Source organism: Toxorhynchites rutilus, chromosome 2 (genome assembly GCF_029784135.1).
Source record: "Toxorhynchites rutilus septentrionalis strain SRP chromosome 2, ASM2978413v1, whole genome shotgun sequence".
Taxonomy (NCBI): domain Eukaryota; kingdom Metazoa; phylum Arthropoda; class Insecta; order Diptera; family Culicidae; genus Toxorhynchites; species Toxorhynchites rutilus.
The window spans coordinates 164,956,896-164,979,545 of NC_073745.1; the positions used below are offsets into that span (position 1 = coordinate 164,956,896).

At 41.6% G+C, this 22,650-nt stretch overlaps 2 protein-coding genes and 1 long non-coding RNA gene across 3 annotated transcripts in view; 2 read left to right on the forward strand and 1 right to left on the reverse strand.

Moving 5' to 3' along the window:
- The window catches only part of LOC129765153 (uncharacterized), a 34,830-nt gene extending 29,427 nt beyond the window's left edge, over positions 1–5,403 (forward strand). The window contains exons 2-3 of the long non-coding RNA XR_008741394.1: positions 4,815–5,045; positions 5,133–5,403. This is a non-coding gene — a long non-coding RNA (uncharacterized LOC129765153). The remainder of the gene's footprint in view (positions 1–4,814; positions 5,046–5,132) is intronic.
- Positions 5,404–11,855: 6,452 nt separating this feature from the next.
- The window catches only part of LOC129765150 (tubulin-specific chaperone cofactor E-like protein), a 56,727-nt gene continuing 45,932 nt past the window's right edge, over positions 11,856–22,650 (forward strand). The window contains exon 1 of the mRNA XM_055765039.1: positions 11,856–12,585. The gene's annotated coding sequence lies outside the window, so the exon portion shown is untranslated. The remainder of the gene's footprint in view (positions 12,586–22,650) is intronic.
- LOC129766312 (uncharacterized) lies at positions 16,340–19,834 on the reverse strand. The gene is made up of 3 exons (XM_055766833.1): positions 18,332–19,834; positions 18,211–18,276; positions 16,340–18,157 (listed from the first exon to the last, which is right to left on the reverse strand). Exons 1-3 carry the CDS (start codon positions 19,832–19,834, stop codon positions 16,340–16,342), a joined length of 3,387 nt encoding a protein of 1,128 aa, XP_055622808.1.

Consider the following 22,650-nt stretch of genomic DNA (forward strand, 5'->3'; position numbering starts at 1 on the left):
ATATAATACTGCGACCAAATACATTTGGTTTTGTGATTTTTCAATCAAGTGCGATCAACGTAAGACCACGTCTTTCGGCAATTTATGAGAGGTGCAATGAATCATAAGAAGGAATTGCCGCTCTACGCGCATTGGCAGACGATGTTTACTCAACAATTTCTCAAACGAGAAATGGGTGTTGTGGATGAGCGAACAAAAAAAATATGTAGACGGATTTGATGCAACAGATATTTTGTCTATTGGAAATGGGATACAAATCATATCACAATACAAGCAATGTATTATGTATTATACAACTTTCGGGTGATTGCTTCTTTTGCTGAATATTGTGCCTTCAACGTAACGCTCTCGTTTTCGATTCAGATGCAACTCAAAACAAATGGTCACTAAATCAGCGATAGTCCTACGTCACCCTTGCGGTTATACCACAGATATAACCCACTTCCTGTTTTGACGTAAGACTACGTCTAACCGGAAGATATAGGGGGTGAAATGAAAATCTAGGCACTGAACAAGTAGGAAAAAATGCAAGATTTGGAACGTTTATAACTCGAGCATTTCTCACTAGATCGCAAAGGTTTTTGCATCAATTGATAGGAAATATATCTACACATCTATCTTAACGAATAACATTTCATTTTTCTTGAGATAAATAATTGAATAATTGTGAAATATCAAGCATTGTCCAAATGCACTATGTGCCCATTTTTGATTGGTCCATTTTGTACTCCTCAAATCGTACCGACCAAAACGGGCAACCAGAGCAGCAGCGAAATACAATGAAGCATGATTGGAAAGGAAAAAGAAAAAAAAATAGTGGGTTATACTTATGATATAACCGCAAGGTTCACGTGGAACTACCTTAGCTTAGCAATCATTCGTTTGTATTGATTAAATTCTTGATTGAATGAAACAGTTTCCAAATTCAATTGAGTTCAATATATTTGCTCTGTGAGTGAAAAAAATGAACAAATGCCGTGTAAAGTCAATTCATTTATTGTGATTGATTGTTCTTCGTTACAAGTAAATTTAATGATGGACCTTTTACGTTTGGTATGATGACTAGAACAAAATATATGTACGGAAGAATTATCAAACGTTTGATGAACCAGCCTAAGGCTGAAAATCTTTCCAATAAAGACAAAAAAAAATTATCAAACGATTATTTTATTTTACATTTCCCTCTGAAGTTTACATCCCAAAAGTGTACATACTTCTCGAATCTCGAATTTGCTTGAAACTGGGAAGTTCATTCGCTTCTAGTGTCTGCACGATTTTCCCAGGTTCCTAAGTTTAGAAGATCATGTTAGGACAGACATATTCCACTCTACACAAAGGCAAGCGAGGACAAAAGTACTCGCAGTTTGCATTTATTTGCAGAGCCGATTTCCCCAGAAACCTCGGTTTTGAAGTCTGTGTTAGGGAAACACATTTCAATCGGAACAAAAATACCCCCGATTTGTATGAATTTGCAATGCCGATTTCCCCTAGGCTGCTTGGTTTTGATGGCTGTGTTAGGGAAACCGTAAATCGGGCCAATCAAAACGATGCAGTTAGGGCGTTTAGATAACGCCTAATATTTTACAGTTATTCAATTGTTTATCTAATGAAAAACAACATTTTGTTAGTTGCGATAGATGCGTAGAAATATTCCCTATCAAGTGATGCAAACATCTCTCCTATCCAGTACGAAATGTACGAATGTATAAGCATTCGAAATCTTTCATTTTTTCTTGCATGTTCTGTGTTTAGGTTTTCATTTTACCCTCCATATATTCCGGTTAGACGTAGTCCCACGTCAAAATATGAACGAAACATTGGTCGTAGTCTCACACATGCGTAATTCTCGAGCCAGCCAGTCAGCTTAAAAATCCCCTCTCCGCTGCCGTAACGATCATTCTCATCCGAACCGTACACCACATCGTTTCGCATCACATCAAATCAACAAAGCAACACAAGCATCCATGTCTGGACATGACAAAGGAGGAAAAGTGAAGGGAAAGGCAAAATCCCGCTCGAACCGTGTTGGTCTGCAATTCACCGTAGGTGTATCCGCCAATTGCTCCGCAAGGGTAGCTAGGCCAAGCGCGTTAGTACCAGTGCACCAGTCCACCTAGCCGGCGATATATAGTTTCGGCCGCCGAAGTTATCGAGTTAGCTGGCAAAGCTGCTCGCGACGATAAGTAAACCCGCATTCAGAACAGACCACAATCGGTTCCGTGGACACCAAGACAACAACAGGCAGTTGCAGCGAGTGGCGAGTGGCAAACGCAATCGCAAAACGGCAGCAGGTAGCAGAAGAAAAAGTTTGTTCTTTATATAAACTGCTTTGGTGGCAAATCCAGAACAAGGCGGCATCGAGGGCGTTCGAAATGGTTTTTTTCAAAACCACGAGTACTAAGTTTTCTAAATTGGAACCATTCCATAAAACACGGCGCTTATCACTGCCATTAAACCTTTCAAAAAAGAGTTTACGAAATACAGTTCAATGCATTCTAAAATATTATCCACTTTTTCACTTTTTCACAATAATAAAACACAAATTGATTTTTTCATAATTTGTTTGCCAAGATATGATGAGTATGAGAATTTGGCAGTTGTGCTGAGCTTATTGATGGTTGGGGACTTTCTCGATTATTCAATTTTCAAGAATTCTTAAATTGCTTCCAGATTGAAAGTACAGTAATTTACATTTAGCTCGACATATAGCTAATTTGACGGACCTGTAATGCGACATATTTAGTTGGACATTTTTGTAAACATAGAGTTCGGGGTCCAAATTATGACCCCACATTGAAAGTCTACACTGTACCACTGTCATCGCAAATGTTCAATTACAGGTTAAAATCGCCTCCAATGCGACACTGAGCGGTGCTTCGGCACGTCGCGTTAAATGTAATTTACTGTACAACATGTCACAAGCAGGATGGGAAGAAATTTTCCAACTGTGAAAGCTGTGGCGAGTGGCAAACGCAATCGCTAAACAGAAAGGTTTAGCCGAACAAGATGGGGATATCGAGTGATAACAAAACAATAAGCTCTTTAGATTAAAGATAATTTTGTGATCTTGAAAAGGACCCTTTTTAGCCTGCATGTGAATCCAACGAGCGAACAAATCGTAATGAATGTATGTTTTTGCCATCGCTGCCTTATAACGCTCATTCGTTCGTCTCGTTGGACTCGCCCCTTTGGCTGAGTCTGCCGATTTGTCTCTATCCTGTGAGCGTGTACCGCTAAAGTACAAAACGCGCGGATCCGCTGAAAAATATATCATTCTCTTTCAAACCGTAAATCAGTGTGGTTGTATGGCATCGTTTCACATCACATCGCATCAACGGATTGGTTCCGGAGCACCAGTATACCTAATAGCGGTTATAGAATTTCGGCCGGCGGAATGCTCAAGTTGGCTTGCAATGCTGCTCACGACAATAAGAAAACCCGCCTACAGAGCACATTCGGTTCGGTGGCAACAACTAGTTTCAGCGAGTGGCAAACGCAATCGCAAAACGGCAGCAGGTAGAAAAAGGAAAAAGTTTGTTTATACAGACTGCTTTGGTGGCAAAACCAGCCACCGTAAAACACGGCGCTTTTCAGGGCCATTAAACCTTTTAAAGAAGAGTTATTAAAAGTTATTCACAATACCAATGCATTCTGAAGTGACATAATATGATATATAATATGAACTGATTTATTTTGATTATGCTTGTTTTTGAACTTCTTGGTGGTTGGGGTCTTTTAAGTTGATCATTCAGTTCTCACAAACCCATGCATGGTTCCCGAATTGAAAGTGGCTTCATGCAGGATGGCATTCACGATTTTCTCGGTAGCAAGAACTGCTTTCTTTGGTTGATAACTGATGTTGAAAATTGACTGAGGTTACATCTGCATTGTATAGAAACATAACTAAGGAGCAACATGATGAGCTATGTATTTCCTGTTGCTCTGTTCTTATTTTAAAGGACTTTAATCCGAAGGTCATCCGTCCCTGTATTCACTGTTGGTTTTTCAGAACGCTTATAGCTCATCTATTTCTCGACAGATCGTAAAGTTCGTCTCCATTTCATTTTTATTTACATTGTTTGCGGAGACTACAAATCTTACAATTCATTCGTTTACGAAACCACAGTTTAAGGTACGGTAATGTGCTCAATAGTGAAATATATGATAGTGAATGAGCTGAGAACCACTATGCATTCCCTATCATAGCCATCATTTTGATTGTACGATATGTGCATACGCCAAAAGATGCCCGGCGTTGAACATTGAATAAGTACCAAGCCTTCAGAAAAATATCAAGAAGCAACTATAAGATAGTGAGAAAAAATTGAGAATGTTTGTAAAAAAAACGCAAAAACACAACATCAAAGGTTCTGAAAACTGCACTGACATATTCATAAAGAGTAAACAGTAAGCTAATCCATTTTTCAGTTAGATAGGTAGGTATTCACGTAGGAGAAGAAAATAAAACAATATATTTAAAATATATATTTAGCAAAAGCTGTCCCCTTTGTATAGTCCTACGTCACTCCGGTTATGTCCCCGACATTACCCACTCGTCTTTTTTTTAAAGACTTAACGTGTTGCACGTCTGTTCGCCACGAAAGTAGCCAAGAGAACCCCGAACGTTTCATTTTCGCCTATGCTTTTCACCGATATTCGTTCGCATCCGAACACGATCGAGGGGCTCTTAAATGTGATAGTTTCATTAGAGTATTAATTGTACAATTTTTCTGTTCACATATATTTCGAACTCGTGACATTCCGTTTATTTTATTCGTATATTTTTTTTTGTTTTATTATATTAATTGTTTAAGCGTTCAAGTCCAATCCCCTACAGGGGCGAAGCTATTTGCGCCGAAAAGAAATGCACGATCACACCGAATACACACATCAGAAGAAACGCTATTATGTCCCTGAGCAGCAGCGGTGTTTCCAAACAAAGTTAATGTGTTCCACAAGCGGCAATATTTGTATTGGGGATTATACAACTTACACCTCGAAAGGAAGTGCATTACTTGGCCCATCGATTGTGAAACTGTTGGCAGGTACATTTAGACTAGATAAATTTCGGACGTACTTATCATTCCCTCGAATCCAGCGAGACCAAATCTGCCCTTTTGTTTTTCTTTCAGGTTAACTTGAAGAGTTTCCGGGCGCCGGGTCTTTAGTCCGTCCTCTCCATTCATTGTACAAATATTGCGCCAGCGAACGTCATTCAATCGTTGTGCGAAACAAATTCTCTCGATGACACCAGCATAAAAATACCAACGCAGATATTTATTACCAACATGCTAATCATCCAGCAGCAAAAATCTCCGAGCGTGGAAATGGACCCATCTGCAAATTGTGCCAACGTAAACCAGTGCCCATACAAGTGCTTGAGTACCCATTTTGTATGTTGAAATAGATGAACAAAATATAACCATTTATGCCGGATTTACAATCATCCACAATGAGCGCGATTTTTTTCCTTCAATCGCGATTTTTACTCGTCAACCAATCAGAGCAAAGCGCGAAATCACCCATGACAGTGCGAAAAAAGATAGAGCTCTCCAAGCTTTGGCTGCGAAAATCGCGTTGCTTTGATAGGAGACACTATATACATCAGACAGGTGGAACAAAATATGCTTGATGGGTGGAACGATATATCGAAAGAAATGTTCAGCTCTGTACATATGAAACGCTTCATAAAGTGAGAGCTGAATCGATCACTTATTGCAAGCGTATTGCTGCATAATCATGATTATTTTTACACATTTTTGTTAATATTTGATTGAATTCGTTAGTTTTTCAATTATTAATTATTCGGAGTTTTATACTTCCATTCACATTTCTAGCGATATGATTTTGTTCCACCAATCTAGTACGATCTTGTCCATAACAAATAATGACAGTATAGGCCCATTTATACGTTGCTAGTAGCTGACTGACTGAATGAGCAGCTACTGACCCGGTGAACTCGCTTGACAATTGGTTGACTCGCCTTGTCCGTTCACACGGTGTGAGCTGCTGACACGAAACTAGATACTGCAGCATTGGCTTACCAGGGATGCCAGATGATTTTTCAAATGTCCATCAAATAGTCAGGAACAGCAATCAGGTCCGAATATGACAGATGATTGATCCGAATTCGACTCCTCTATAGGCAGTATTCGTCTCAGGTTTCCAGTAGCACACTGTTGGATTTCATTGGTCCAAAAATACAACGCCGAGATACACTCATGAGGGATGCTATACCTGCAAGAGTGAAATTAAAAAACGACATTGATGTGCCTTGCTTCTGGAATATCGTTCAGATTGTTGTCGTTATTTTTTAGAATCTCGAAAGCATTCATAACTAAGATAATTCCGGAAGTATGTGATGCTATAAATGACAACATTGAAGATTTTTTAAAATTTTATTTAGTTCGTCTTGCCAGCAGCTTCGTGTTCCAATTTGTGAAATAAAAATGATGGTAGATTTGCAGGTGGAATAAATACGCGTCAAAAATGGAAATAATGAATGGAAATGTACTTTTTAAAATCGAATATGTATTGTGTTTTTTAGAACAATACTTTCTTTGCAAGTTGTGAGAGAATTTTGAATGAAAGTTGTGCCTGATAATGATTCTATATTAGAGATTCTCAAGAAAACTATCTCAAAAAGAAAGCATGCCCAGCCAGCGTGCATATCAAAATAACAACGATTTCATTTAGAAACTATGAGGGTTTTATTTGTTTTTCCAATAATTTTCAAGTCTATAAATATCTTCGCATATTTTCAAATATTTAAAAAATTGAGACATGTCTTTACATTTGGCATCCCTGATTCGAACGCTAAATTCTGTTTTTGACGTTTTGAGAGATGCGAGTGCGAGTGAATTCAAAAAACTTTGAAGTAGCTCGCACGCCGGATTACACATGACACTAACTGGCATGATGTGTTCACACGGTGTGAGTAGCTGCACTGCAGTAACTGACTAGACCGACTCGTATGCTTACTCGCACCGTCTGAACCCGGCTTATGATTAGAGGGATGCAGGTTTCACAGACAGATTATGACAAATTATCGCGCGATATCGCTAAGCATTGTAAAGAGCTGCATTGAAAAATATCGCGAGTGAGTATTTCGCATGCGATTAAAAGCCTGCATTGTAAAGGAATTAGTCGTCATTATTGCAAGAACTGAAAATATACTAACAATACGAATGCAACCCGTTAACAATAAATTGGGCGTTGGCACGAAACCCCTAAAGAAGGATCGGAGTTGGGGCGATATTCTCGTACATGTTTTGACACTTGTATTTACCAATTTACTCGCGTAAAATATACGAATGATTAGTACGGTCGAAAATGACTAATGCCGGAATTACAATCATCCACAATGAGAGCGTTTTTTTTTCTTCAATGGCGATTTTTGTTCGTCAACCAATCAGAGCAAAGCGCCATGACAGTGCGAAAAAAGATAGAACTCTCCAAGCTTTGGCTGCGAAAATCGCGTTGCTTTGACAGCTACATACATCAGACAGGTGGAACAATATATGCTAGATGGGTGGAACGATATATCGAAATAAATGTTCAGCTCTTTACATATGAAACGCTTCATCAAGTGAGAGCTGAGTCGATCACCTATTGCAAGCGTATTGCTGTAAAATTTTAATTATTTTTACAAATTTTTGGTTATTTTCGATTGAATTTGTTAGTTTTTCAATTATTAATTAACTGGAATTTAATACTTGCATTCACAATTCTAGCGATACCATTTTGTTCCATTAATCTAGTACGACCTTGTTCATAACAAATAATGGCAATATGATGCAGGTTTGGCAGACAGATTACGACAGGTTATAGCGCGATATCGAGCACCATTGTAAAGAGCTGCACTGAAAATTATCGCGAGTGAGTATATCGCATGCGATTAAAAGCCTGCATTGTAAAGGAAGCATAACGAGTTGGTATTATTTATGCACAATGAGCGCGATTTTTTTTCTTTGATAACGATTTTTTATTCGTCAACCAATCAGAGCAAAGCTAGAAATCACCCATGACAGTGCGAAAAAAGATAGAACTCTCCAAGCTTTGGCTGCGAAAATCGCGTAGCTTTGACAGGTGATGATACTACATACATCAGACAGGTGGAACAATGTATGCTAGATGGGTGGAACGATACATCGAAATGAATGTTCAGAGAGCTAAGTCGATCACCTATTGCAAGCATATTGCTGCATAATCATAATTATTTTTACACATTTTTGTTAATATCCTATTGAATTAGCTAGTTTTTCAATTATTCATTATCTGGAATACTTTCATTCACACATCTAACGGTATAATTTTGTTCCACCAATCTAGTACAAACTTGTCCATAACAAATAATTTTTTTTTATTTTATTTTATTTCACTTCGTCTTAGATTTAAAAAAACATCTCACAGACTGACAAATCTTAAATACTACCTAATATTCCTAATTCTACGTAAAAACACATTTAGATACATTAAAATCGAAGTGACATTGAACTTCATTAAACGCACGGAAGCAGCTGGACAAAGGACAGTTTTGCCCGTACGACGTTGTATGCGGCCGTATCGCCAATAGCTGTCTTTCGCGGAGCTGTCTGGTGGGAGCGTAAAACCGTATCTCGCTGATTAACTCCGCACAGTCGATGTTTCCGGACAGTAAATCGAAGACGAACAGACGTTGAATTTTCTTCCGCCTCGCCGAAAGCGTTTCTATGTCAATAAGCATGCAGCGACTTTCGTAATCAGGAAGATGAGCGGGATCGTTCCATGGCAGTTGTCTTAAGGCGTAGCGACACTTCGAACCATTGAGCTGTACAGAGCCTTCAGCGTGTACGGGTCACGGAAGGACTGCGTGTTCCGCCGGATAAACCCTAGAACAGCGTATCCTTTTGCGATGACGTTGTTGATGTGTTCGGTAAACTTTAGTTTGATGTCGAGAATTACCCCGAGATCTCGAATGGAGGTAACGCGATCGATAACAGCAGAACCGATTATGTAGTCATGGGACAGAAACGATTGGCGCCTTGTAAATGTGATTGTCTTGCACTTGCTGATGTTCAACTCCATCATCAGCACACCATGCAACCAATTCATTCACGTCAGCTTGTAGAGCATAGCAGTCCAATATAGAAGAGATTTTCCTAAATATTTTTAGGTCATCAGCGTAGAAGAGCTTACCAGACCTCAGCCGGCTGGCGAGATCATTAACGAAGAGAATGAAAATCAAGGGCCCAAGAACGCTCCCTTGAGGGACGCCGGATTAAATAAGATATGTACGGGAACGAGCACTTCCAACTCTCACGAAAGCTTTTCTATCGGTTAGATACGATCTGAGCCACTCAGTTATCCATTCAGGAAGTGCAATATGTTTGAGTTTCGCGATAGCCAGTTCGTGGGGGACTTTATCAAAAGCTTTCGAGAAATCAAAATATATAGCATCTACCTGACTGCGACTTTCTACAGTTTCCGACAGAACGCTCATGTAACTCATCAGATTTGAAACGGTTGAACATTTCTTCACAAAACCATGTTGAGCATCAGTTATGAACGAACGAACCGCATTAAAGAGACTCCGGTGGACGAGTTCTTCAAAAACTTTAGCAATGCAGCATAATATCGAGATTCCTCGGTAGTTACAAATGGCGTGAACACTACCAGACTTGTGAATTGGAGTGATCGATGCCATCTTCCACACCTCTGGAAACCTACGCTCGCTCAGGGAACGATTGAAGATTGTGCTGATAGGAGTTTTTAATGCATCTGCACATTCCTTTAGAAATGCTGGAGGTAGACAGTCTGTACCGGCACCCTTGGAAGCGTCAAGCTTTTTCAAAACTGCAGCTACGTTATTTGGGGCGAAAGTTAATAGCGGAAGGTTTATGTCAAACGATGGAATGTTTCGACCAGCCGCTGATAAACTGGGAGTGTCACGATTGTGCACGCTAATAAAAAAGTCCGCGAAAAAGTCAGCGATATTCTCGGGCGAGTCCGCAGTAGCTCCATCATGCGTCATTCCTGAGGGAATTCGAGTAGTATTTTTCAGGTTCCTAATGTAGGACCAGAAAGATGCTGGATCACGTTTCAAGTTTGATTCGGTGCGGTTGTTGTAACTTCGAAACGCGTTTTCTTGACATTCATTGTAGATCGTTTCAAGGTGTTTTAATCTATCCCTGTTGCACGAAGATCTTTCGCGGAAAAAACGTTTACGTGATTTCCGAACGATATTACGAAGGTGTCGTAGTTCTGGTGTCCACCAAGGGAGTTTTGAGTGAATTGCGGAACTCCTGTGTTTTCGTGGAACTTGATCGTCGAGTATGTTAAAAATAATGGCAGTATGATTAGAGGGATGCAGGTTTGACAGAGAGATTATGACAGATTATCGCGCAATATCGCGCATCATTGTAAAGAGCTGCTCTGAAAATATCGCGCGTGAGTATATCGCATGCGATTAAAAGCCTGCATTGTAAAGGAAGCATTATTCGAAAATTTGTAATATTATATATACTAATTATTTCTCTTAATGTATATTGAATCGTATTCAAGTTGCTGCCCTTAGAAAAATCCTCGGTCGAAAACTACTAAATACATTTGGTAATGCAAAATTAATAGAATGTACAAATTTTTTGTACATATTGTCAACAAACCCGCATCCCTACCAGAGATTAGTATATTTTACTCGATAACATTAGTAAGCTTGGATATTGTCATATCTGAAAATTGGTGAGAAAAGCGCGTATTAACCATTTTCATTGTTCCCATAAGGCAATACGGAGGTATAATAAGGATATAATAATTCTGATACGTGCATTTTCGGCGAGAAAATGTAGCCGATATTGGGCTTCCGAATCATGGTTCTGCTTGACATATGTGTTTATTAGTACGGTCGAAAATGACTATAGATTGGTAGTATTTACCAAAAAATTCGTTATATTTACTAATTATTTCTCTCAGTGTGCTGATCGAAAAGTTAACAAACATCACAGATGTTGCACTGAATATTGTTGCAAGCACTAGCAACATTTTCATGAAGAGAGCGATAGAATCTACCCATAGATGGCGCCAACATCGGTCGAAATCAAAATTTTGTTTCTAATCAGCGATGACGCATGTACAGTATCGACGTCTGGTGGAAATTCTTGCTTAGGAGGCAAATTATTCTCTATTAGTTTGGCGGTCTGAGACAGTTTAAAATTGATAAAATTTGAATGAAAATGTTCAGTTTATACTATTTGGTTACTCGAAACACGCAGTACTGAACCTAATTCAACCATGCTTCTATAGATCCCTTGATATTTCTACTAAAACTCATCATAATAATATAAAATAATTCGTTTAAACACATTTTTCGTTCAAGATTTTTTCACCACTTGCGAAAACGGATTACTCTATTACATATAATATATATTTGGTACGGCAAAGTTCCATTTATAATTAAAAACTTAAAAGTGCGTGCACAAAGCTCAGCTCAATGCCGTGAACGCGAATAACTTCAATGTTTCGAACAGCCCCAGCCAACAGTATATCAAAATAACTGACAGCAGAAGTTTGGCCTTGAAACTTTTGGTTTTATACAGAGTGAAACGATCTAATATTCCAATTAGATTTATATTTAGATGTAGCTATTTTCTTGTAGTATGTTCTTCAAATTATCATTCTTACCAATTATGTTCATTATGTTGAAAAATAACCATTCTTAAACTGAATGCACATTGAAGACAACTCTGTGCTATGCACTTCCACATAGAGAAAACACGAATGAGCACGAATTGTTTACCTTTGTGTCCCGTTCACGTATACGAACACAAATTCGCTGGCTAGGTGGTTGGATGTATCCGAAGTATCGAACCTCGCTTGTTGGTTTAATACTTCGCCGTTCGTGTAAGTTACATGTTGTTCGCGGGATTTCTATATTATACTGAAGGGAACAAGCTTTCGAAATGAAAAGGACTACATTTTAGCTTTACTTCCAGTAAAAATTGAAAAGAACATTCAACGCTAGATTAATAGTCGCGAATAATGATCATAACGTAATACAGTTTGTAGTGATTGCCAAATTAAGGAAACTCCACACGAAGAATCAGTGCTTGTGGATATAGATATATAGTCTGATACACTATTTTTAGAGAAAAATGAAAACATGCGGATCTTGACCTACAGTGCTGACCGTCACAAAGAATCATACTATTTCTATTTCAGTCGGCGGAGAATCCAAGCAAGAAAAATCTATTTCGTAATTGTTTCAATGGTGATCTAGCACAACGAGCCGAGCATAAACCACTACCTTCAATGAACACGACGGAACAGTGTGTAAAATCGTGATTGAAAATCTCGTAGATCACCTTGTCGGGAAAACGCGCAATAAGTGACAAAGCAAAATTCTAGTGTTTTCATAATATTCGAGCCACAGTTTGGGAATTAATCAGTGTATACTATACGAGTAAACAACGAAAATAAACAAAATTAATGGGGTGAAAAAGGAATGTTGGTGTGCATAAATCGATTTTAGTACTGTGTCACTGAACAGACAGCGATAGGTAAATTATCTACGATTTACAAATCAAGCGAAATAATCTGCACGAAATAAAGGTAACTGCAACGAATCCACAATGTATGAAACTATGAATGAAGGTCAATACTATCGGAAACAAAAAACGTATACTTCTAGCCTTAAAAGGAAGCACACGAGTATGAAATTTGAAATCTTTGGCATGTTCTAATGAGTCTGGTAGTTTTAATTGTCTGTGATTCGATCGCATTGGATAGACTTTCGTTTCATTGAATCATTTTTTCACCAAAATTATTTGCTTTAACTATTACGAGTGTATTGGCGTATTGTTGTTTATATGCAATGCAACCGCCTGTTTCGATTACGGTTGCTGTTTGTGTAGCAGTGAGGCATTCATAGAATCATTTCTTTGTTTTGCTACGATACTCACCTCAAATAACTCTCGTTAGTGTACCAAAGGTTTGAATGCATTCATCATTAGGGTGGTAAGTTCCCACATTTGAGCGTCATCATCGAACATTACAGAACTCGCAGCTGAAGGGTTCTGATTTTGTAACTTTTCAAACCTTCAGTCAATATAGCAACATCAAAATTATGATTATCTATAAGGACCTTCCAGGGCACCCTAGCTCAGAGCAATAAGTGTGCGTGTCGCGGCATGCGTATAGCTAACTCAACACCTTCACTGGACAGCTGATTTTTACAACACATCACAGTTGCAAAATGGATAGGTGCAAGGCTAACAGTGTTTCCTTTATGTTTTCGTCATAATATTTATAATCGAGTGTATCTACTTGCGATATCTACTGCGCAGAAGCGGAACAACGCAGCTACACAGCTTACCGCTAAGCAACATTGTTTTACTCATTTTGTTGATGTAAAAAGATCAATATAAAGAAGAATCAGCATGATTTGTCTTTGTGTAGTATCGTCTCAGCAGGGAAGTGAAGAAATCGCTTCTCAAGCAGACACTTTGCGACGGAAGACTTGTTTACTACCCAAGGTCAAATATGCGTTGTACAGTATGTAGGTTTTTTTTCAGAAAGATGATAAACGCAATCTATCCACGTGATATGATACCATCTGAGATAGCCTTTTGACGATTTCCGTTTCCAATATAGTTAAGCCGTAACCCAGTCTTCTTCTCCTTAACCGTTAACCGTTTCTCTATGAGCGTCGTCTATAGGCGACATCCGCACGACGACCTTTGTGTACGAGTGTCGTCTATAGACGACATGGTTCCCGGAATAAATCGCCACAGAAAACGACTGCAACAGAAACCACCGCTTATAAAATGTGTAGTAGGCTATAAATATTGTGGCGCGGTATTGTATTTCAAAACAAGAATTAACCGGGCAAACGTATCGCCCCAGGCAAACGTAACGCCCCGGGCAGACGTATACCGTCCGACGCTCGCTAGAGCTCGGTCGGACATTGCTAAAGGATCGTATCCTATGTTTCAAACTAACCGGGCAATCAGTGGATCCCAGGTTTGCGTGCGAGACACCGCCGCTTCCGACGGCGGGTCGGCGGTGGACTCGGATTGCGTCATCTTGGCGGCATGGGCCGCCTCGATTCCTTATCCTCGCCAAATGGGGACTTCGTCCCCATTACATTGTCCTCAGAATAAATTTCGAAAAACGAGAACAAGAGAATAAATTTATAATAGAAATGTGAGGCACATGATGTTTTTCCCGCGCCAAATATTTCTAGCCTACTACACTTTTTCTAAGCGGTTGTTTCTGTTGCAGTTGTTTACTGTGGCGATTTATTCCGGTCACCAGACGACATCAGGGTGATACTGCATACTGTGATTGATTGATTCTTTGTTTTTAAGAGGCTTTAGGCGGCTCGCACACCGCAGCAATAAGCAACTAGCAAACTGCAGTACACAATATGCAACAGGAAACATATTTTGTTGTTCTTCGCATACCAGAGCAATAAAAACCCCTGACATTATGCAAACAATCGCCTTAATGTACGAAACTTGTCAAAATATGAGCGATAAGTTGCTATTCAACCGACACGCCGTGTTGCTAGCGACATGTGTTGCTCTGTAAAGGCGACAGCGATATCGTATTGCGTCGGTGTGCGAGATCAACAAAGATTAAATGGAAAAATCCATTGGTGATAATATTGCTTATTGCATGTTGACAGTTGCTAGTTGCTCATTGCTCCGGTGTGCGAGCCGCCTTAAACTTTGCAGTTCATTCACCTCTATACCTGCATACTGTGATACTTTTCAACGCAATGCTCCGTACAGCGGTAGCACTCCGACAGAGCACACTGCCATAGTGAAAGGGTTAAATGCATGATGATGTATATGTACATCAGTGTTTTCTTCCTTACATAATTTTTAAACGGTAATCCAAACACAGTATTTTTTACTTTTAAAAGATGCTAAAAATATCTATAACGCAAACTTTTATGATACTTTTTTAACTGTCAAAATTTGACAGATTGGCGCAACACTTTCATACACAGTTTGTATTTAAAAGGGAAAAATCATGCATTTAAGGGTTAAATGGCACTAACGTTCCTAAAGGAACTTCACCGTCTCAACGTAGTATTACTTGCGTCATTTTTTATACGTACTTAGTTGAGATTTCTATGCCAAATAGCACGCCTTGAATGCATTCTGAGTGGCAAGCTCTAGAAGACGTGTGACCACAGTGCAAGTCGGAGGAAGTTTCTCTGACAAAAATTTTCCCCCGACCAGAACGGGAATTGAACCCCCGGCATGTCAGGTGTGCCGCTAACCACTTGGCCACGGAAGCGTAACCCAGTCTCCGAACCTTTAAAAACCCCTTGCATATTTGAATTTTAAAGTTTAAAAAAACTCAAACTTTGACCGCTTTGTGCCACTTTCCCTTAAGGGGGTATTCTAGTGTAGAGACGCGAATTTAGGACGTTTTTTCGAACTCCGTAAAAATAAAACAATCATTATTTGTTCATCTATCTTTTAACAATAAAACGGAGAAAAAATATTCATAACTAGAATAGTTACAAGGTGATGAAGTGAGGGGGTTCAAAAAAAAGTTGTGCCATGGCGTACATCAGGGGTTTTCAAATGGTGCTCCGCGGGAAATTTGTGCTCCGCAAAGTTATAGCAAATGCTCCCACTTGAAAACCCACCTTGAAATAAACATTCTTTAATTCAATTTCACAGGGCATATAGTAATTTATCTTATTTACTCCGGGTCAGATGTCGTGTAACTGCGACGCGCAATTGAAATAGAGTTTTTCGTAGTCGGGTTATTTCAATGCCAATAGAATTTGTTTATTTGGTTTAAAAATTGCAGGTGCTCCGTCAAATGTTTTTGCTATAAAAAGTGCTCTGCCATAAAAAATCTGAAACCCCCTGGCGTACACGATTCAAGCCCTTCTGGTTATCTGAACCAAAAAAAACGAACAGATTCTAAATCTGTTCTCGAAGTCAGAACAAACACCGTTCTTCAGTTGCGTTACTAAGCAGCTACAAGCTATAATTTATTTTTAGGTATTTAGTGAACATTATAAAGGTAAGTATAATTAATCTCTTACATTATCGGTATTTTCTTCCGTTTTCAGATTTTCTCCGTCACTTTTCAACCAGAAGGGTTAATTCCAGAAAAACTACTACAGCAAGAGTTCATGTTAGGATATAAAATTACTATTAAATAATGCTTCTTAAATACCTGAATTCAATTAAATTGTCCACTTACTGCGTGGCAAATTTGAAGCGTACAGTATGTATTATAATGCAAATGAACACTTCCGAACGTGAACCGAATAACTAGTACAATGTTGAGGAGTGAAAATAACAAAATGGCGTAACTATGGATACGGAAGTTTCTAGACCCGTTTCGCCCGACTCGCTCGCGATGGTTCAGGTTGGTTCACCATCTTTTCGCCGCGACGAGGGGTCTCGGCAACATTCCCCGACCCGTGAACCACTTCTGTATCCGGAGCGACGTTTTCCGGACTCCCTTCATTTCCTCGTACGTCCAAAACTGCAAGTTTCACCGCCGGCCTTGCGAACACTCCCCTGGCAGTTTGCACAATAGCACGCCTCACTTGCCCAGATGTATCCGGAAAGGTCTTCAATATTCGTCCTCGTTCCCAACGACTCCTCGCCTGCTCATCGATGATTATCACCAGATCTCCAGGTTCCAGCGGCTTAGTTGCTTCGAACCACTTCGTGCGTCTTGTTAGAGTCGGAAGATATTCGCGTACCCATCTACGCCAAAACTCGTCCCTGATGTGTTGCGCAAGTTTCCAGCTATCTTGTAACGTGTTTCCGTTCACCTGATCAGTACTTGGTTGTTTGATTCCGGTCGACCCGTACAGGAGGAAGTGGTTCGGCGTGAGTGCCTCTGCCTCGGGTGCCTCCAAAGGAACGTACGTTAAAGGTCGCGAGTTGATAATAGCCTCAGCCTCCAACATGATAGTTTCCAATACCTCATCACTAGGACGTCGTGGACTATCCGATATCGCCTTTATTGCTGTCTTCACGGACTTCACCATACGCTCCCATGGTCCTCCCATGTGCGGAGCTGCCGGAACGTTGAAGTGCCACTGGGTATTCGCATTTGTAAAAGTGGCGGCGCAGTCCTCGATGATTTCCTGGATTTTCTGTTTCTCTTCAGACAACTGGCGATTGGTTCCCACGAAATTCGTACCATTGTCCGAAAATACTTCCAATGGTGCACCTCTTCTGGCCACAAATCTCCTGAATGCCATCACGCAGGCAGTCGACGACAGACTGTGGGCTAGCTCGAGATGGACAGCCCGTACCGTAAGACAGGTGAACAGACAGATCCACCTCTTCACTACACTGCGCCCGACTTTAACTTCGAACGGCCCCATGTAATCTACGCCGACGTACGTGAACGGTCGGATGAAGGGTGTTAGGCGCACTCTGGGCAGTGGTCCCATTTGCGGTGCCTTGGGGACTGCCTTCTTTATTTTGCAATGCTGACAGTTTCGGCCAACTTTCCGTACTAGCACTCGAAGCTTGGGTATGTAGAATTGCTGCTGCAGTTCGTTGCAGACTGTTTCGCCATTAGCGTGTAGAAACCGTTGGTGAAAGGAATGTACCAAAAGAAGGGTAATATGATGATCCCTAGGCATCACAACCGGATATTTCGTTGCATATGGAATGTTTGGTGCGTTTCCGATCCGGCTTCCAACTCGAATAACTCCGAATTCATCCATGAACGGAACCAGTGAATACAATGAACTGCTTCTGTCAACGCTGCTGCCGTTACTCAGATCGTGAATTTCCTTTGTATAAACCTGTGATTGAGCCTGGCGCCATAGTGCCTGCTCGGCTTTCGCGAAATCTTCCTGGCTTAATCCATGCTGCAAATTTTCCTCACGCAGAATTCCCTTGAAGGTTTTCACTGCCCGGTGAACATAGGCCATTGTTCGAATCAACCGATTCCAATTCGAGAATCGTTCAACTTTGATTACTTCTTCAGCCGTTCGGTGTACGGCCACCATGCGAAGTTCTTCACACGCCGCATTCACTTCCGATTCAATAATTGCTGTTGATTGCTTCGGCCACTGCTTCTTCGGGCCCCATAGAAACGGTGGGCCTTTGAACCAACGACTTTCTGGGTCAAACGATGGTCCTGAATTCCACTTGGTGGCATCGTCAGCCACGTTGAGCTTAGAGGGAACGTAATGCCATTCGTCAACGTTGGTTAATGAAAGAATTTCACCCACACGGAATGAAACGAACTGGTGATATCGACGGCTATCCGATCGAAGCCACGCCAAGACTGTTGCTGAATCGGATCATAGGAAGCGTCTCTTAAGTTTGAGTGTTAGTGCTGAACAAACGTTTTGCAGCAGACGTGCTCCCACCATGGCAGCCTGAAGCTCCAGACGAGGGATTGACAGCGTTCGAAGTGGGGACACTTTCGTTTTTGCTGCGACTAACGAACACCAGGTTCCTCCATAGTACGATATCCTCAAATAGACTACACACGCGCAGGCGGCAACGCTTGCATCTGTGAACACGTGGATTTCGATTTCGTTAATCTCCTGCGGAAGGTAGTTTCCGAGAAAGCATCGAGGGACTTTCACTTCGTTCGTTTTCGTATAGAGTTCCATCCATCTGGCCCATAGATCATGTAACTGCTCCGCTATGGGTTCATCCCAATTAGTTCCTGTGCGCCATATCTCCTGCATCAATATTTTGCCTTGCACCACGAAATGCGCCACAAATCCCAGTGGATCGTACAACTTCATCACGGTTCGTAGGACTTGTCGCTTTGTTGGGACCACTCCACCATTGTTTGAGACGCTTACCAACCCTGTCTGATCGAAAGTGAAGTGATCTGCTGTAGGGACCCACATCACACCTAAAACACGCTCGTACATAGAATCTTTCTCTAGGTTCATGGACTTGCTGCTCAATGACTCAGTTTCACCTAGAAGGTCGAGCACCTCTTGCGAGTTGGAAAGAATTTTCCCGAATTCGAATCCTGCTGCTGCGTGAATTAACCGTACTTGCTGGACAAGCTGAACAGCTTCCTCGACCGAGTTGACGCTATCGAGAAAATCATCAACATAATGATTCTTAACTATTGCCTCTACTGCTCTGGGAAACAATTTCACGTAATCATAAGCATTTTTGTTCTTTACAAATTGTGCCGTGAATGGCGAACTGGTTGCCCCGAACATCGCGACATTTATGACGTAGACTTGGATGTCATCCTCCGAGCTGGTACGCCATAGGAAACACTGCGACCATTTGTCTGCGTCCCGAATAAGAATCCTCAGGAACATTTCGCGGATGTCGGAACTTACCGCAATCTTGCCTTCCCTGAAACGTAGCAAAACTTCTACGAGAGACACGAGTAGATCCGGGCCCTTGAGTAGCATATCGTTGAATGAGACACCACCTGCCTTCGCTGCAGCATCCCGCACCATTCGTATTTTGTTGAGTTTCTTGGGATTTATAACCACTCCTAACGGGAGATACCACACCCGCTGTGGATTAATCTTTTTCAAATCTTCCGGGGATACTTTACAGATATACTGCTTCTGTTCGTAGTTCTCCATTTGCTCGTTCACTCTTCTACGCAGTTCAGGATCTTTAGCCAGCCGTTTCTCTAAACCTTTCATTCTGATGAGCGCCATTGGAAAGCTGTCCGGGAAGTTCACAACATCTGTTCGGAAAAGCAAACCCGTCTCCATACGACTTCCCTTTCGTACAGTCGTGGCTTCCAGAATGCTTCGTGCTCGCTTATCTTCCTCCGCTTCAAGCTGTTTTGTTACTGCGGCATCCTCTACCGCGAAAAACTTTCTCATCGAATCGTGTAGATCGTTATTGGTCATTTCTTCGCAGGCATGAACGTGTAACTGTACGATGGATCCATCGTTACCGGAATTTCTCCCATATATGCACCAGCCTAGGCGGGTCTTAGTTGCGACCGGTTCACTGTTACCACCTTCACGAGTTTTTAAACTAGTAAGCAGCTGAACGTGTTCTAGACCAACAATTATGCCCGGCTTGGCATCTGCGTAACTGGCTACGGGAAGACCCTGAAGATGCGGGTACGCTTTTGCCAACTCTGCGTAATCTATCGTCTGGATTGGAAGTCCCAATTCACGCACGGTTCGAACGTTGCTCAGCTGGAACAATTCCTTTTTACCAGAACCAGATATCTTCACACTCAATCGCTTGGAAGTCTACTCGTGTCTGCTAATCTTTCCGGTCCAACTCAGGAACAGGTTGTCTGGTTCACCTTCAATGCCTAATTGTGATGCGATCCCCTCTTCGAGCAACGTTGATGACGATCCATCGTCCAGGAACACGAAGGTTTCAACTTGCTTCCCATTTCCGTACAGCGTCACAGGCAGGTACCGAAACAGCGAAAACGATTTCGTGTGGTGATGATTATTGTGAACGGTCTCCCTAGATTTGGAGTCATCGGACGCGTCATTTCGGATACTGTGCAACAGCATATGATGACGAATGCGACATCCATCCACTCCACACTCTTTCTTAGAACGACACGGCCATTTACGATGGGGTATCAAGCACAATCGACACAAATTCTTCTGTCGCATTGCCTTCCAACGGCCTCCAATGTCCAACGACTTGAAGCTAGAACAGTTGCGTATCTGGTGCCCATCGTCGTCGCAATAGGAACACGCTTTCGACGAAGATTCTTCGACTGCAGTTGCACTTCGTTTGTTTGAAATAGTTGACGATTCATTAGCGTGAGTGAACAGCTTCTCCTTCTGCTTAGTTTTCTCCACCCTAAGCTGCCTTTGATTGATTTGCTCTAAGTCTACACCGATACACAACTCAGAAGCCAAATTCACTAGCCCCGACATGAAACTATTGAACGTCGCCAGGTTGACGTGAGAGAACCCTTGCTTGAAAGTCCCCCACTGCATCTTCAGCGAGGTGGGTAACTTATCGACCAACTCCTGGATTAGCATCGGATTCGACAAGTGAGCTTGTTGATCGGCCAAGACGATATGATCAACGAGATTTTGAATTACCAATCCATAAGCGATGATGGTATTTAAATTGTCTGATTTCGGAGGCGGAGCGTTTCTAACCTTCTTCAAAAGCGAACTGATGAGTATCTCCGGTCTTCCATAGAGCTTATGTAGCGTTTCAATCACGTACGGAACTGCTGCGGGTAGAAGCAGACGACTTCTCACTGATGCCAGTGCTGATCCTCCCAAACATCGTTGTAGCCGGGCCAGATTCTCAGCATCCGAATATCCGCAAACCTCCGTCGTATTTTTGAACGAGCTGTAGAAAATTGGCCACTCCTCGGGATCCCCGTTGAACTTTGGTAATTCCCGTGGCATGACCTGCCGCGCTGCCAACTGAGCACTAGTTGGTCCGATCGAATGGGTCGAAGAGTTGATCCTAATCCCACCGACTGGTATCAGTGGTGGTGCTACTGATGTTGCTGGAAACGCAACTGGTGTTTCAGCAGCGATTGATGTTGAATACCCGAATAGAGTGCCGCTAGTGACAGTCGGTAATTGATTGGATGTTGCTGAATTCTGCAAACACGCCGACGGACTAACACTGGTTTGAGCTAAATGCTGTTGTGGATTTCTATAGATACTACTCGATTCGTATGGGATTGCCGGAATCATCCTAGGTGCACTGGATTTTATCGTGTTCGTTCCGGGATACGAGTAAACCGGTGCAGTGCCCGGATAAATAGAAGGATTTAGATTTACTGTCAATGGCAAATTCGAAATCGTTGACACGATTGGCATACTCGAGACTACTGACGAAGAGATCATCGGGGCTGTGCCAACTGACGTGACTAATCTTTCACCAACTGTTGTTACAACTGCCACAGGAATCGCAGAATTTGTTAGTACTTCTTGATTCAACACGGGTTGACTGAACGTTCCTTCGCTTGAAGAAACCGTGATCGATGATGGCACCAGAATCCCCGGATTCGCCTGACTGACGACTGAGACCGACTGGGTAGCCTTCACTCCCGCCATCGAATGCTTCGATTGTCCTTTTCCCTCCACTTGAGCATTCTTGGTGAGCCATTTCTCCATCTGTTCACGCTTACTTTTCACGCTAACTTCGCTTTTCCTGCTCGACGAATCCTTTCCATCTTCAGCCTGCATCAACAACTGGTATCTTTGCCACAGGTACTCTTCTTCCTCTTCAATCCGCTTTTTCCTCAGATTTCGTTGTTCCTCGAGAAGTTGTAGACTGAGCTGCAGTTCACGCTTACTTTTCACGCTAACTTCGCTTTTCCTGCTCGACGAATCCTTTCCATCTTCAGCCTGCATCAACAACTGGTATCTTTGCCACAGGTACTCTTCTTCCTCTTCAATCCGCTTTTTCCTCAGATTTCGTTGTTCCTCGAGAAGTTGTAGACTGAGCTGCAGTTTATGAGACTTTTGGCTGCTCTTGCTAACGGACGATTCGTTGAATGATGCATCAGACTTCGATGCACCATCACAATTCTCCATGCAATCATTACACTAGAAACTCCTATCTGGTTCTGCAATCGACTCGCTTACACCCGCGCACTGGAAGTGTTCCCATCGCTCGCACAAATCGCAACACACCATATCATCTTCACTATCGGCTCGACTACATTTGTAGCAATTTCTTGCATTGCTCGCGGGGGTATTATTCTTCCCGGATT